The sequence below is a fragment of the Phaethon aethereus genome (genome assembly GCF_964289735.1).
Source record: "Phaethon aethereus genome assembly, chromosome: 6".
In the NCBI taxonomy this organism is placed as follows: Eukaryota; Metazoa; Chordata; class Aves; order Phaethontiformes; family Phaethontidae; genus Phaethon; species Phaethon aethereus.
This window is the reverse complement of record NC_138580.1, coordinates 25988947-26002829: the sequence shown is the minus strand read 5'-3', so window position 1 is coordinate 26002829 and position 13883 is coordinate 25988947. Positions and strand designations below refer to the sequence as shown.

Here is a 13883-nt window from a genome sequence, read left to right as displayed (position 1 = left end):
CGCTGACAGCCTGCCTGCCGCCAGGGCCGAGAGGAGGTCCCCCACCGATGATGTGACAGTCGCTGGCGTGGGCTGAGCAGCTGCGCTTGCTGCTGTACGTGAAATCCCCTTACTTCACAGCCCTGGCAGCGTGTCAGCAGCGCGCTGAGAGAAACGCTTAAGAGAGTAGCATTTCAGTCGCCCTTGCCGACATACACCTGCAATTTCGTGTCCAGGCTACCGGTACGGAAAGAGCGCTCAGCTGCTTCAGAGGTGCGAGCAGATCGGGGACGATCCCCTATACCGTTTCCTCCGACGCCCCCGCTTGCCGCCTCCTCGCCGCGGGAGCTGCAGCCTGGGCGCGCCGCAGCAGCCCTGGGCCGGCCCGGCCCCCGCCCCGGCTCCCACCCGGCGGGGGCTGCGCCCCTCGCGCCTGCGCGCCCCCCTCCGCCCGCCCCGCTGCCGAGGGGCTAGTGGCGGCGGCGCGGAGAGCAGTCCTGCTGCGGCACCTCCCTGCGCGGCGCGCAGGGCCGGGAAAGCGGCATAAAACCCCACCGCGGGGCGACGGGCAGGCACGGCGGCCCGGGGCCGGCGGCGGAGAGGGAGCTGCTACCCAGCCCGCAGCAGCGCAGGCACCGAGGCCGGGAGGCGAAATCCTTTGTTTGTCGCTTCCTAAGCAGTTCTCCGGGCTGCGGGAGCCGCAGCACCTGCACGGAGTCCCCCGTTACCCACGCCGGTTGCGGGAGAGGCGGCAGCTCTTTGGGCACACGCACGTAGCTCTCTCCCCCCGGCTGACGTCCGCGCACCCGCCTGCACTATCAACACGCGTCCCAAAATCGCTCCCTCTCCTCGCAGCCTCTGTCCGGACCGCTGCGCCGGGAGGGGCTGCTGCAGGGACCGGGGCCCACGGCAGGCCGGAATCTCCTTTGCTTGAAGATTTGCCCGTGTGTTTTCCCAGGCACCCGGACTCCCATTCATAAATTTCTGAAGCCGCCCTTCATTCAGTCGTTGGTGAGCGCGTGAAAGACGTTTTTCACGTGTTAAGATCCATGACTCCGGTTTTTCGATCGCTTATGTGTAGGCATCGATTTAGCAATGAAACGTGCTCCACGTGCGCATAAAAATAACCCCGGTCCCTCTGCCTCGGTGGATGCGTCCGGTTTTCCGTCGGGCAGCCGGTGCCCGCTCCCGCCGAGCTGCCCGGGGCGCCGCAGGCGCCCGGCCCCGAGAGACCGCGGCTCTCGGGCGGAAAGCGCTGGGCGGCTCTGCGGACGGCGGGCAGCAGCTCGCTCCCGCCCCTCTTACACGGACCCGGGCCCGAGATCCTGCGCGAACGGTGCGCGCCGGGTCCCCGCGCGGGAGAGGCTGCAAGCGCCTCAACTCGGGGATCCAAGAAGCGGAATGCGCTTGGTCTTTCTGAAAGGGCTCCGTTTTTTCCGCCTGTCTCTCCAAGTACTGAAGTAGCGCAGATAACGCTGTAAATTAAACCTCTTCAGCGGGAGCGCTCGCGTTACCTCCCCCCGCCTCTCCCGCGGGCCTCCACCCGCACCGCAGACAAAAGGACCCTCCCGCTTCCCCCCGCCGAGCTCCCGAATGAGGCGGCTGCCCGGAGCCTCCCCCGCCGGCAACCCTGCCCGCCTCACACCCGCGGCAGCGGCGGAGGCGGTTGCGGCCGGTGCCTCCCGCTCCGCGGGGCTCGGCAGCACTCCCTCCTCCCCGCCTGCTCCCCCCGCCCGGCTCAGGCGTCCTCCCCTCCCTCCTCAGTGGTCCGCCGGCTGGCTTGCGCAGCAGCCGCCGCCAGCACTGACGGCGCTGGGCGGGACGGGTTTGCCCGGGCGCTCCCGGAGCGTCTCCGGAGGCGCGGCGGGCAGCGCCTACCGGGCTCACCGAGGGAGCCGGCCAGGAACCGGGGGGCCGGGGCCAGAACCATAGACGGGCTGCGAGCCGGGGAGCAGCAATACACCTAGGATAATACGAATACTACTACTAATAATAAAGAGTGGGGGGCAGGAAAAAGAGGTCGCGGGGGTAAGCAGGGGGCGAGGAGAAGGCGCGCCTCCGAAAGCGGGCCCCGGGCGAGGGGCAGGAGCGGCCTCCCGCCGGGGCTGCCGGCAGCCCCCCGGGCTCCGGGGCGGCCGTCGGCAGCAGGTGGCGGCGGCGGGGCATGGCCGCCGCGGGGGCTCCCGGGGCCTGAGCTGCCCCCGACGCCGGCACACCATGGCGGCCGCCCCCGACGCCGGCCTCGACGTGGCGACAGTGGAAAGTTTCCTAGAGAGGCACCCGGAGCTAGTGGAGAAGTGGCTGAAGAGGAAGAACTCCCTCCCTAAAGTGCCTGCCGGCGCGGCGGAGGAGCGGCGGAGCAGCGGCGGCGCGGGCGGCCCCGGCGGCGGGGTGCTGCAGCGGCGAGTCTCACAGAAAGAGCTGCGGAAGAGCTTCGCCCGCTCCAAGGCCATCCACGTCAACCTCACCTACGACGAGCATGTGCACGCCCGGGCGCAGGAGCCGCTGAGCAGCGTGCGGCGGCGGGCGCTGCTGCGGAAGGCCAGCTCCTTGCCCCCCACTACCGCCCACATCCTCAGCGCCCTGCTGGAGTCCCGTGTCAGCCTGCCCCAGTACCCCCCCACCGCCCTGGATTACAAGCGCTACCTCAAGGAGCACAACGAGCGCCAGTTCTTCCTGGAGCTGGTCAAGGACATCTCCAACGACCTGGACCTCACCAGCCTCAGCTACAAGATCCTCATCTTCGTCTGCCTCATGGTGGACGCCGACCGGGGCTCCCTCTTCCTCGTGGAGGGGGCTGCCGCCGGCAAGAAGAGCCTGGTCTCCAAGTTCTTCGACGTGCACGCCGGTACCCCGCTGCTGCCCTGCGGCTCCACCGAGGACAGCAACGAGGTGCAGGTGCCCTGGGGCAAGGGCATCATCGGCTATGTGGCGGAGCACGGAGAGACGGTCAACATCCCCGACGCCTACCAGGTAGGAGCCGGGCAGGCTCCCGGCGCCCGGGCGACCCCCTGACCGCGGCGCCCGCCGAGAAGCCCCGCCGCCGCCCGGCCCTGCCTTCCCCGGGGCGGCCCTACCGGGGCCACCGTCGGGGCGCTGGGGGTTGCGCGTAGCGGCCGCGGGTATGCCCGGGGCAGCTGTTCGACCAGGCGGGAGGGAAAGCCTCTCCTGGGTGGCTGACGGGGCTAAAGTGGCCACCGAGTCGGTGCAGCAGCGCTTCTGGATTTCGCAGGAGCTGTGGGCAGCTTCGTGCGTTTTCAAAGCGTATTTTGGAATCGTTGAAGAAAAGTTTAAAAAAATGTTCGTGAGAGTCCCAATGATAATATTCTTAAACCTTTGTCTCAGTTAATGTTCGCTGCCCGCCCACTGCGGAAGTAATCCCGTTGCTTTCAAAAGAGCATGTATTTTCACCTTTGCATATACCCACTCATCTCCCATGGCATGTCTTTTCAGACCTATTCCTAGGAGTGAAATAACCAGTCCTGTTACTCTCCTGCAAGGACTTTCCCCCCTCTTATATAAAGGCTTCGGTATGAATTGTGAAAGCGTAGTCCTGGCTTCAAGGCAGGGACAGGCATGCCTTCGCCTGCATGTGTTAATGCACAACAGCGCATACAGTTTACTAGCTTGAAACGTACCTCCCTCCCTCTTGGTCGTAGGGGCTATTTCTAGTGATTATTAGCGTGAAACACTATCAGCAATTTGAGGTTCTTGAGAAAATTAAGAACCACAGTGTGACGGATTTTTCTAAATTAGGATCTTGGAAAGCTTTAGAAAGGAGAGGTATGACTTTAGACATTGGGCAATGGTTATTACTAAAATTCTTAATTTGCTCTACAGTAATAACCAAAATAATAAACACTAAAAAACTGATGATGCTTTATAGCAAACCATACCAGGAAGAAACTTGAAAAATAAGATTGGGGTTTTTTTTGTTTTAAATACAGAAGAGCCAGGGTAAATATTTTGGGCTGAATATTTATTTATTTGTGAAGCAGTGAAAAATACTAGGCACCTCACAGATCCAGACTGAGGTTCCAATCCACAGAGTTCAACGGGAAAAAACAGAGCATGGTAAAAATGCTGTAATATTCAGACTAAAATGATTGAGTGTTGGGAGAAATCTAAGCTTGGTTTCTTCCTTTATTTTTCCTTTCGCCACTATACACTTTTCTTTTACCATCTGATTTTTTTTATTACTTACACTTCTAAAACTGTACTCTTCCCAAAATATCTGCTGTTGGGGGTCAAGCAGAAGATGTTCTCAATAGTCTCAAGTGGCTAAACAGATTATGGGTATCCGAGTTTGGCTGGGAAAGAGCTTGATACCTCCTTTTAACTCAGGATAGCTCCAGCCACCTTTTTTTGGAGGTGAGAATGCCACTAGAGAGGCAGAGTGTTTTCTAGTCCTAGGGAACTGTATTATTTTTTTCTTCAGTGTTTGTTCACTTTGTGTTCACTTCCCTGTGAAAAAGCCCAGCTACTTTAAACAGTCTGTCTGTTTCATTTGCAGAGAAAAGTGAAAAACGATCCATCCAGTTGCCATTCCCGGTACTATTTGTATTGTACTTTTGCCTGGCTCCTATTCAAAATCGATTCAAATATTGTAAATAATACAATTCATTGTATATTTAAGCTGTAAGTACATTAGTTGCAGTAGAAGGGAAAGTTCTAAGCCAAGTTCATCCTGTCATTCTATCAATTGCAACTTCCCTGCTTCCAGTGGAGTTACTGCTGACTAGCTCTGGTGGAAAAGAAACTTTAGACCTTGCAACTTTAATGAAAGTTTTGCTTTATAATAAAATGGCGGAATCTGCTTCCTGTTATGTTTCTGAGTTAGTACAGTTTGTCTTCTTTTACCTAGCACATATGTATCCATTGCGCATCATTAAGAGGAGACCTTTCTAATGTACTAGTATAAAAAGCCCTATGGAAGCCCAGGTACATGTGTGTAAAGACATGCCAGATGTTCATTTCAGATCAACGTAGTGCTCACAATACAGAACTTTAAAAATTAATAAATATGATTCTATGATTTTTGTCAGCATTGCCACTGATGATGGAAATGTTTAATCAACTGTCAGGTAAAAAAAAAGCACCACCAGGAAACTTTGTCAGGCTGACAGATGGAGTTCGAGAAAAAGGGGTGACAGCACAGCACCACTGAAGAGAGTGTCTACATTGATGCTACCCATTTGGCAGGAAAAGGCCTTATATTAGGTCAGAGGAACACCTCTAGATTAATTTAAAGTTTTTTGGCTTGCTTTTTTTTTTAATTAACAAACTTTAAAAAAAAAAAAGAGATGACGATACTTCTGTATCATCAGTTAGCTAGTTTACAGTATCGGGAAATTTGTTTTATTATCATCCAACCATCTTTATTTTCTCAGAGCCTGATCAAATACCAGTTGGAATTCTACCACTGAGTACAAATTGGGTTGCCTGCTTGTATTTTCAGCTACTACTGACAGGTGATTGGTTTAGGAATATTTGCAAATGACTTGCAGCATCATTTTTCAGAGATAGTGTAAGATTTCAATTACACATTTTTCTAAAGCAAAAAAATACTAAAAAAATGAAATCAAATAATAGGCTGTGGCTTTTCCATAATCCAGGTGATTATTACTGGTATTGAGTCTGACTTGCAAAACCTGTTCATGTGAACAATCTTCCTTAATTCAATAAACATACTTAGATACAAGGTTTGGAATCAATATTATGTATTGAGGACTGTATAATAATAACATCTTTTAATACTAAACAATAACTACGTAACATCTCATGCTAATTTGATTTATGAAGTTCAGCAGTGACTGAACAAACTTTTTGGAGGTTCACAGCATCAGAGAATTTGACAAATACTTAGTTTATGGAAAGGTTTAGGTGAATATTACATGACTGATTCAGAAGTTGCAGGATTTCATTCATGACATTAAAAGTTTTATATATTACATTTCCAAGTCCTGTGGTGAAAGTGAGTTTATAATTATAACAGTTTGTAAAATACATGATCTGATCTGTAAGAGTTAGCACTACAGAAGATTTAAGAGCAGGAAAGGAGATTGAGACTTTCTTTGCATTTTGGGGCCAGTCTAAAACTCTTTTTCCTGGAAGTAATCCAGTTGACTTGTAAATCAAACTCCTAGTCAGTTTAAGTTTTGAAATAAGGCCTTCCCCTATCTTAATTTGGGGACTCCTTATTCTTATGTGAATAATGCACTATATCACGTGCTAGAAGAATCCGATCATACTGGCAAGGAAATCTGGGACCTAAATGTCCTCTGAGGCTCCTTTTAAGAGAGCATAGATGTAGCTTTTGTGGGCATATATGAAGACTATTATGCATATTGTAAGTACACAGACAGAGAGGACATTAAACCTTTATGGCAGTTCTTATGACTTGTTCCAAAATTTTCGTTTTTTTTCCTGTTTAAAGCTATGGATTTTTTCATATCATCCCTTCTTACAGGTTTTCTATGGTGTTTAGCTGAAATTATTGACCATTTCAATTTTGTTCCGTCTTTTAGAGCCGTATTTAAATAATAAAAATTTTAAATCACGAGTAATGTTTGGTTATTGTTACACCTCCAGCTGTGCAAAAGTTGGGAGATAATTTAATAGCATCCCAAGTCTTTCTAACTAGTGGAAAAAAAAAATCTTACTCTTTAGAATAGTAAGCATACATCAGAAAGTGGTGAAAAGTATCTTCAGCCATTTGCCAGTGTCAGCTGAAAAAAGTTTCTGTACACCTTATGTTAAATTTGGAATTTAAAAAGTAGCTTTAAAAGGTAGAAAAAAAAAATGGCTTACCGGATGGATGTTTTAATAAAATGAGGAGCAAAGAGAGCAGAAATATTAAACAAGTCGTGCTAAGACATGAAGTTTTGTAAGTTGGAGGAAGTGCCATAAAAGATGATCAGAAATTATTCTCCAGTACAGCTCACATCTTTAAAAAGAAAATTTAACCACATTACTGGAACTAAAACCAAGCAAAACAGAAGGCAAATTGACCTCTCTCTGTTCTGGGCTCTCCTGTTACCTCTTTCACATTTAGGCCAAGTGTAATGCAGCTAATGCACACAAGGGCCTTTACAGTAAGTTTTAAACATCCTTGAACAGCTAGGTACAGCTATCGATTTTGTCTTTGTCAGGCCCTGCGGGTGAGCTCTGAGCATTCATTGCCAGGACAGCTTTACAATGTTACTGCTCCTGGGTGCAGACCTTTCAGCCTGGGAGTGCCTCTGTGGGGTGGCTGTTGGCATAAAAGGTCACGAACAAGCGGGAGCCACATTGCATTACACAGCGTAGCTGTTCGTTATCATCAATATTAACAGTGCATCTCTTTCCATTTTAAAGAGCAGTTAACGCATTAAAATCCTGGGTCCTGGGAGGTTCAGTTCTGCAAATGGGAAGCACTTGGGCAGCAGGCACCAATGGCCATATTCATTTCGGTGCTGACTCTTAACAAGGACAGAGATTGCTCTTTAGAGAGCAGAAAGCATGAAACCTGGCAAGCAGAATAAGCAATAATTTTTTAAAATTCCATGTAATACAGGAAAAAATGAATTAAAATTACTTTTGCTGTGCATTAAACATGACTAGGAAGTACCATGGGGAATGCAGGAGGTAATTGCAACAGTAAGGATCTAAACTGCTCTAACACGCTTTCCACAAAAGGACACTCAAGCCCATCGCACAAAATTTAGGAAAACTTTAAATTGTAAGTACAAGTCAGTAAATTGGTGAAGGGATGTTGTAATTCTCTCCGAATCTGCTGCCCAGCAGAGGCAAACACATCCTTCATGTCACAGTGGTGCTGGCCTGGGAGAGAGGGATCTCCTCACAGAAGGCAGCACCTTCTGCATCTCCACAGCAGAGAGCCCTCAGGGCAGCAGCTGAGAAGGTCTCCTCACCTTTTGTCACCTCCCTTGCCCTTCTCAGGGAATGGTTTCTGACTGACATGTAAAACATCCTAAGGTGTTACAGGTCACACCACCACCATTCTCACCTTGGAGATGTTCATCAGGGGCAGGAGGTCCTAGTAGATACCAGGGCTTTGTCCAAAGCCACCTGAGGGCTCAGATGCAGTTTTGTGTCTCCATAGTGCTACTGCTCACGTGGATCACCAGGACAGACAGGGCTGCACAACGTACACCACTGGTGACAGACCATGGATATCGTGAGAGAATATACCTTCCTCTCCATGCTTGTGTGGGGCAGCCAAGTTCACCTCATGAGGCAGGCAGGCAATGGCCCATGCTCCAGGGTCACCTAGGCTGTTACTCCATGGATGGACAACACCTGCTTGTGTGCCTGCAGTGGCTGCCTCATCGGCTTAAAATGAGCAGCAGGTGGGCTGGTGGCTTCTGGGCACAGGGTGCCCAGGTGGGGCTTGTTTGCCACAAGTCCCTGCTCCTGCGACCTGGGGTGGCAAAGGGCTGGGCGGGGAAGGAGTCTGCCCATACTCATGTGTAATGAGTTTTCTCTATTTCCCACTGGGGCTGCTGGGTAATTATCAGCCATTTTGTGGGGCTTGCATCTTAAAATCAGCACTGAAAGGCATTATGTAGCTTTTCTTCCAGTGCTGGTGTGAGGGCAGCTTATGGTGGGTGTAGGCTTCCAGGTGAACCCAAGCATGGAGGATTTCAGGGCATTAACAGGTTAGTAATTTTGCGTTTTGTTTTTTTTTTAATAATAAAAAAGTCTAGCTGGCTCACTTTCTCAGTTGCCTTATAGAGTAAGTACTTGGTGCTCTGGTGCCTTTGGCCTCTCGAAATGGGTGGTGGTGAGGCCTGGTTCCCCAGCTCTACCCCCTGCAGCAGGCAGGCCCTGGGCTTGGGCAGAGGTTGAGCAGGAAAAGCCTTTTGGAGAGCTGAGGTGTTCTTCCTGCCACCTGTAAGGCCATCTTTTGTTAAGCTGACAGACTAACTGGTTTATTGCTCAGCTAGTCCATCTGCCTGAGGAAGATAGACTTTTTCAGGTTTTTTTCTCCTCCGATACTTGTAAAATGTCCTTGTGGAATAGGTGGCTCTGTGGCCTGTAACCTTTTGTGAAGGAAATACATGTGTTTGATTAGAGCAGGTCAGTGACTGTGAGAATTAATTGCAAGATTAGGCCTGTCAAATTTTGGCTGAAATACTGTTACAAGCAAAAGATTGAATAAAGCTGTAATACTGCTTGGTGAAGGATTTTGCTATTCTGTTTGATTGGTTTTCATTTTTCCAAAATAAATGAATGTTTCATTTTGGTTATTTACAGTTGTATGCTATTGTGTAGTTTTTCTGTAGAATAACAAAGTTAAGCAAGCATACATACATCATTATGCAAGTTGTTTTACTTTTCTAAAGCAACTCTATTGACAAGCTATGAAATACAAACAACTTGAGCTAATGCCTCAGCAGACTTATGTGTTAACAGGGTAATGGCGACTGCAGTCTGAGCTTCATTTCTCTACAGTGCACATTTAAAAATGAATATGTCTTAATAACAGTACTGCTTTGTCACAATAAGGTATTTTCAATTTATTATTCAAGAATCTTATTATACTGCTTCTATAACACTTGAAGTTGTGTGTTGCTCACTTGAGTAATCACCTGCAGGTGCTAGGCTTAAACCCATACACAGAATTCTGTTGAAACACCCAGCAATCTTGTTGGTTTCTTTGCTCAGAGGACTATCAGTGTTTTCAAAGCCACCCTGTGTGTGTATATATTTATATAAACAAACATGAAAAATTAGGAGATCAGCACTAGGACCTGTCTCAAAGCGAGGCTGAAAGAGATGGGAACATGGACATGGTTGTGGTTGGTTCCCAGCAGTGTGTCAGTTAGGTCCAGTATGGAAGTGCACCACTAACAGTGGTGGGGTGTGATCTCTAAATATTTAAAATTAGAGGAAAAATATTTTTCTTTGTAAATGCTTTTTGTTTCTTTAATAATGATACAAGCAGAGCAGAAGTGCACAGAAGCTGCCATACATAAGAGCACAACCTTATTTACTGTTGTGCTATTGGTGATCTAAAATGAGTTTGTTTCAAAGGAAGAAAGCAAAAACCTTACATGATGGATGTGAGTAATGTTGTTGCACAGAGGAATCTTTTCTGATCACTGCTGTTGGTCAGCTGAAACTATGTTGTCTGTTTGGACTTCTGTAAAGCCTTTGACACAGTCCCCCCGCAACATCCTTCTCTAAATTGGAGAGGGATGGATGTGATGAGTAGACTGTTCAGTGGATGAGGAATTGGTCGGATGGTCGCATCCAGAGGGTAGTGGTCAACAGCTCAATGTCCAGATGGAGATCAGTGACAAGTGGTGTCCCTCAGGGGTCTGTGTTGTGACTAGTACTCTTCAATACCTTCATCAATGCCATAGTGGGATTGAGTGCACCCTCAGCAGGTTTGCAGATGACACCAAGCTGAGTGGTGTAGTTGACACACCGGAGGGACAGGATGCCATCCAGAGGGTCCTGGACAAGCTTGAGGAGCAGGCTCGTGTGAACCTCATGAGGTTCAACAAGGCCAAGTGCAGGGTCCTGCACCTGGGTCAGGGCAACCCCTGGTATTAATACAGGCTGGGGGAGGAAGGGACTGAGAGTGCCCTGCTGAGGAGGACTTGGGGGTGCTGGTGGATGAAAAGCTGGACATGAGCCAGCAATGTGTGCTCACAGCCCAGAAGGCCGACTGTATCCTGGGCTATATCAATAGCAGTATGGCCAGTAGGTCAAGGGAGATGATTCTGTCCTACTCCACTCTGGTGAGACCCTAGCTGGAGTCCTGCATCCAGCTCTGGGGCCTCCAACTTAAGAAGGACATGGACCTATTGGAGTGGGTCTAAAGGAGGCCACAAAAATGCTCAGAGGGATGGAACACCCCTCCTATGAGGACAGGCTGAGAGAGTTGGGGTTGTTCAGCCTGGCAAAGAGAAGGCGCTGGGGAGACCTTACTGCAGCCTTCCAGTATTTAAAGGGGCTTAATAAGAAAGATGGGGACAGACTCTTTAGCAGTGCCTGTAGTGATAGGACAAGGGGTAATGGATTTAAACTAAAAGAGGGTAGATTTAGACTAGATAAGGGAGAAATTTTTGGCAATGAGGGTGGTGAAACACTGGCACAGGTTTCCCAGAGAGGTGGCAGATGCCCCATCCCTGGAAACATTCCCAGGTCAGGTTGGACTGGGCTCTGAGCAACCTGATCTAGTTGAAGCTGTCCCTGCTCACTGCAGGGAGGGGTTGGACTAGCAGACCTTTAAATCAAAACTTCTATGATTCTATGAGGTATGAAATGTAATTATGCTTATTAGCTTGACAGTCATGTCTGTGAACTTCCTAGAGCTTATAAAGTTAAGTAACGTTTCTGTCTAAGAAAGATTATCTATGCTGTTTTTCACATTAATTTTGTGCCAGTCATAAGTAGGCAATATGCCTTGTTACCTATGTCTGCTCTTTAATAAATGAAACAGTAGTCAGAAAAAGACATAAATGATATAACACACCCCTGCCAAACTAATCAAAAAGCCCCAAACTACTGACATATTAAAAAAACCAAAACAAAACCCCAGAAGACTTCAGTATTGCATCATTGCTGATGAACACTTATTTTGTTGGTTTTTCCAAAGTAAAGCATTTTTTTTAGTTCAAACTATGTTTTAAATTTGGAAACTAAAAATTTTTGAGGGTCAATGATCCTTACTTTTTTTAAGAATTGTTTTGGGAGTGAAGGAATAGAATTGGATGAGCTGTTTTGTACTTTCTTAATTGTTTTATTCATTTTATCTTATAAGAAATACTGCTGTCTATATATATTGTAAAAATATAACTGTGTTTCTTGGGAGAATTAGGTTTGAGATGCTACTGAATGGTACTAGTTCTCCTGCTGCCTTTGTCTCTGGGACTTTAGGGATTTTGGGGGAGATGACAGGAATAGCTGCAACAATCCTTACATGGAAGTTCAGAGATTGCTTTATTACTTGTTTTTTGTGAGTTTCCTCTCTACAAGGTTTTGCCCATATCTACTGTAGTGGTTTATTACTTGGTTTCTGTTTCTTGTTTATTCACAATGTAATTTATACCATATGTGACTTTTAGGGAAGAGTATCTAGAACAGACTGGATGCCTTCATTTTTTTATTTATATTTAGCTTTTTTGATGTTATGCTTTCAACCTAGATAACTTGCTGTCTTTTGGATTGCTCTTTTTGTTTTCTGTAAAAGTTTATGTATTATATGCTTGTAGGAAGCACGATTAAGAAGTTGAATAGGTCTCTTCCAACTTCAGTTTCTTTAATTCTGTAAATATAGAGGCTCCTGCAGGATGGCTTCCTATAAAGTCAATCAAAAGTACATTAAATCAAACTTGTTTATCCCATGCAGTTTGGTAGTACAATAATGCTCAGGTTAACAGTGCTGTCAAACATATTATTCTTGTTACCTATTTTTGATACAATTTAGCTAACTCAATCAGTAATTTAAATACTGTATATTTAAAGAAATTTTGCAAGTTTCTTTTTTTCTTGAGCCCTTCCTAAGGGGACAGTGGGAAGAACCCTATGCAGTGAACTGTAAGATACAGTGGGCCTGGCCTGTTAATTGACCATGTCTTGTGTTCTGTTCTGTGTGATTAAAAAGCAGTATTTTCAAGTTATAAAATAAAATTAGAAATTACTTTTCTTGTATCTGTTGACTTAGTCCATTTCACTAGATTAAACACTTTCTCCTAAGACTTTGGAGAAGGAAAACAGTGTCTTTGTCATGAACACGTAATTCCTGGAATGTATTCAGGCAGGTTTCATCCTCCATTGCTTTATTTGACTCTTAGCTAACTTGGTTTAGGATTATACTCTTTCTGTTCTAAATCATGCTGATAATACTCAGATAAACTGTAGTAGCTTTGATAAGGATATGAAAGGACATATTTTCTTTCCAAGCTCAAAGAGCTATCCTATGTTTAAAAAAAAAAAACACCAAAGCTACAAAACCTGTACCTTTACTACTTAAACTACCACCTACTTAAACTGAAAGTCAGCACTGAAATCCAGTTGGTGAAACTTTGCTCAGAAGTTAAAACTGGTTTAATTTCTAATGTAACCTATTCTATTACCTCAAATATCTTGAGAAAAGAAATGTAGATTTAAGTAAGGTTAATACAAGAACAAAATACTTGTTTTGACTATTTCATGGGAGTTTGAGACCCTCTATGGCCTTTTGTGGAACAGTGCATGTCCTTAATTTTTTGAGAAGAAACTTATTTTTAGTTGGAAATGTGTAGATTCTTTTACTAAGTGATAGAAATAGTGACTTTTTAATGAGGTTTTACCTATTCTTCCTGGTCAGCATGGATTACTTTTTGTAGGCCTCCTCAAAGTGTAACTGTTCAGGTTTAATCATGATCAATGATTGTTATTTAGTGACTTCAGATCCAATTTGCTATCAATATCGAAGAGGATTGTGCCCTAATAGATTTTGCTTTTGTTTTCCGCTTCTATCTATAATACAGCTGATTTGACTTTTTTCCAGTCCTTGCCTAATATCTGTATAGCTCTTGGTCAGATTTACAGACTAATCTTACGAATACAGACCTCTGTATTGGTCAATCCAGAGGACTTTAGCATACAGGAGAGAGGCAGTATTTGGTTAGATCCTGATACAAATTGCCTGAAACCTCAGGCACATCAAAATAGTGAATATCTTATGGGATCACAGCTTGCAAGCATGGTCAATGTTTTGTATTTTCATGTGATATGTTGAAGGTAAGGGATCAACAAAAGCAAATTTGAATATACTAGTCCACTGATAAGAATTCCTGCTACTCACAACTGCTGTTCCAGGTTCTAGGGTTTCTGATCCTTATGTTCTTCATTACTTTCAGATTGTACTGTTAAGGTTATCCTCATAGTTACAGGAACTAGAAATT

General features: G+C 46.4%; 1 protein-coding gene across 2 annotated transcripts in view; it reads left to right on the top strand.

Moving 5' to 3' along the window:
- Positions 1-2124: 2124 nt before the first annotated feature.
- Positions 2125-13883, top strand: part of PDE11A (phosphodiesterase 11A) — a gene marked incomplete at its 3' end in the record, with an annotated part of 132871 nt that continues 121112 nt past the window's right edge. For both annotated transcript variants that reach the window (XM_082001200.1, XM_082001199.1), the window contains exon 1: positions 2125-2952. In XM_082001200.1, coding sequence (XP_081857326.1) covers positions 2197-2952 — 756 coding nt within the window. In that variant the 5' untranslated portion in view covers positions 2125-2196. The remainder of the gene's footprint in view (positions 2953-13883) is intronic.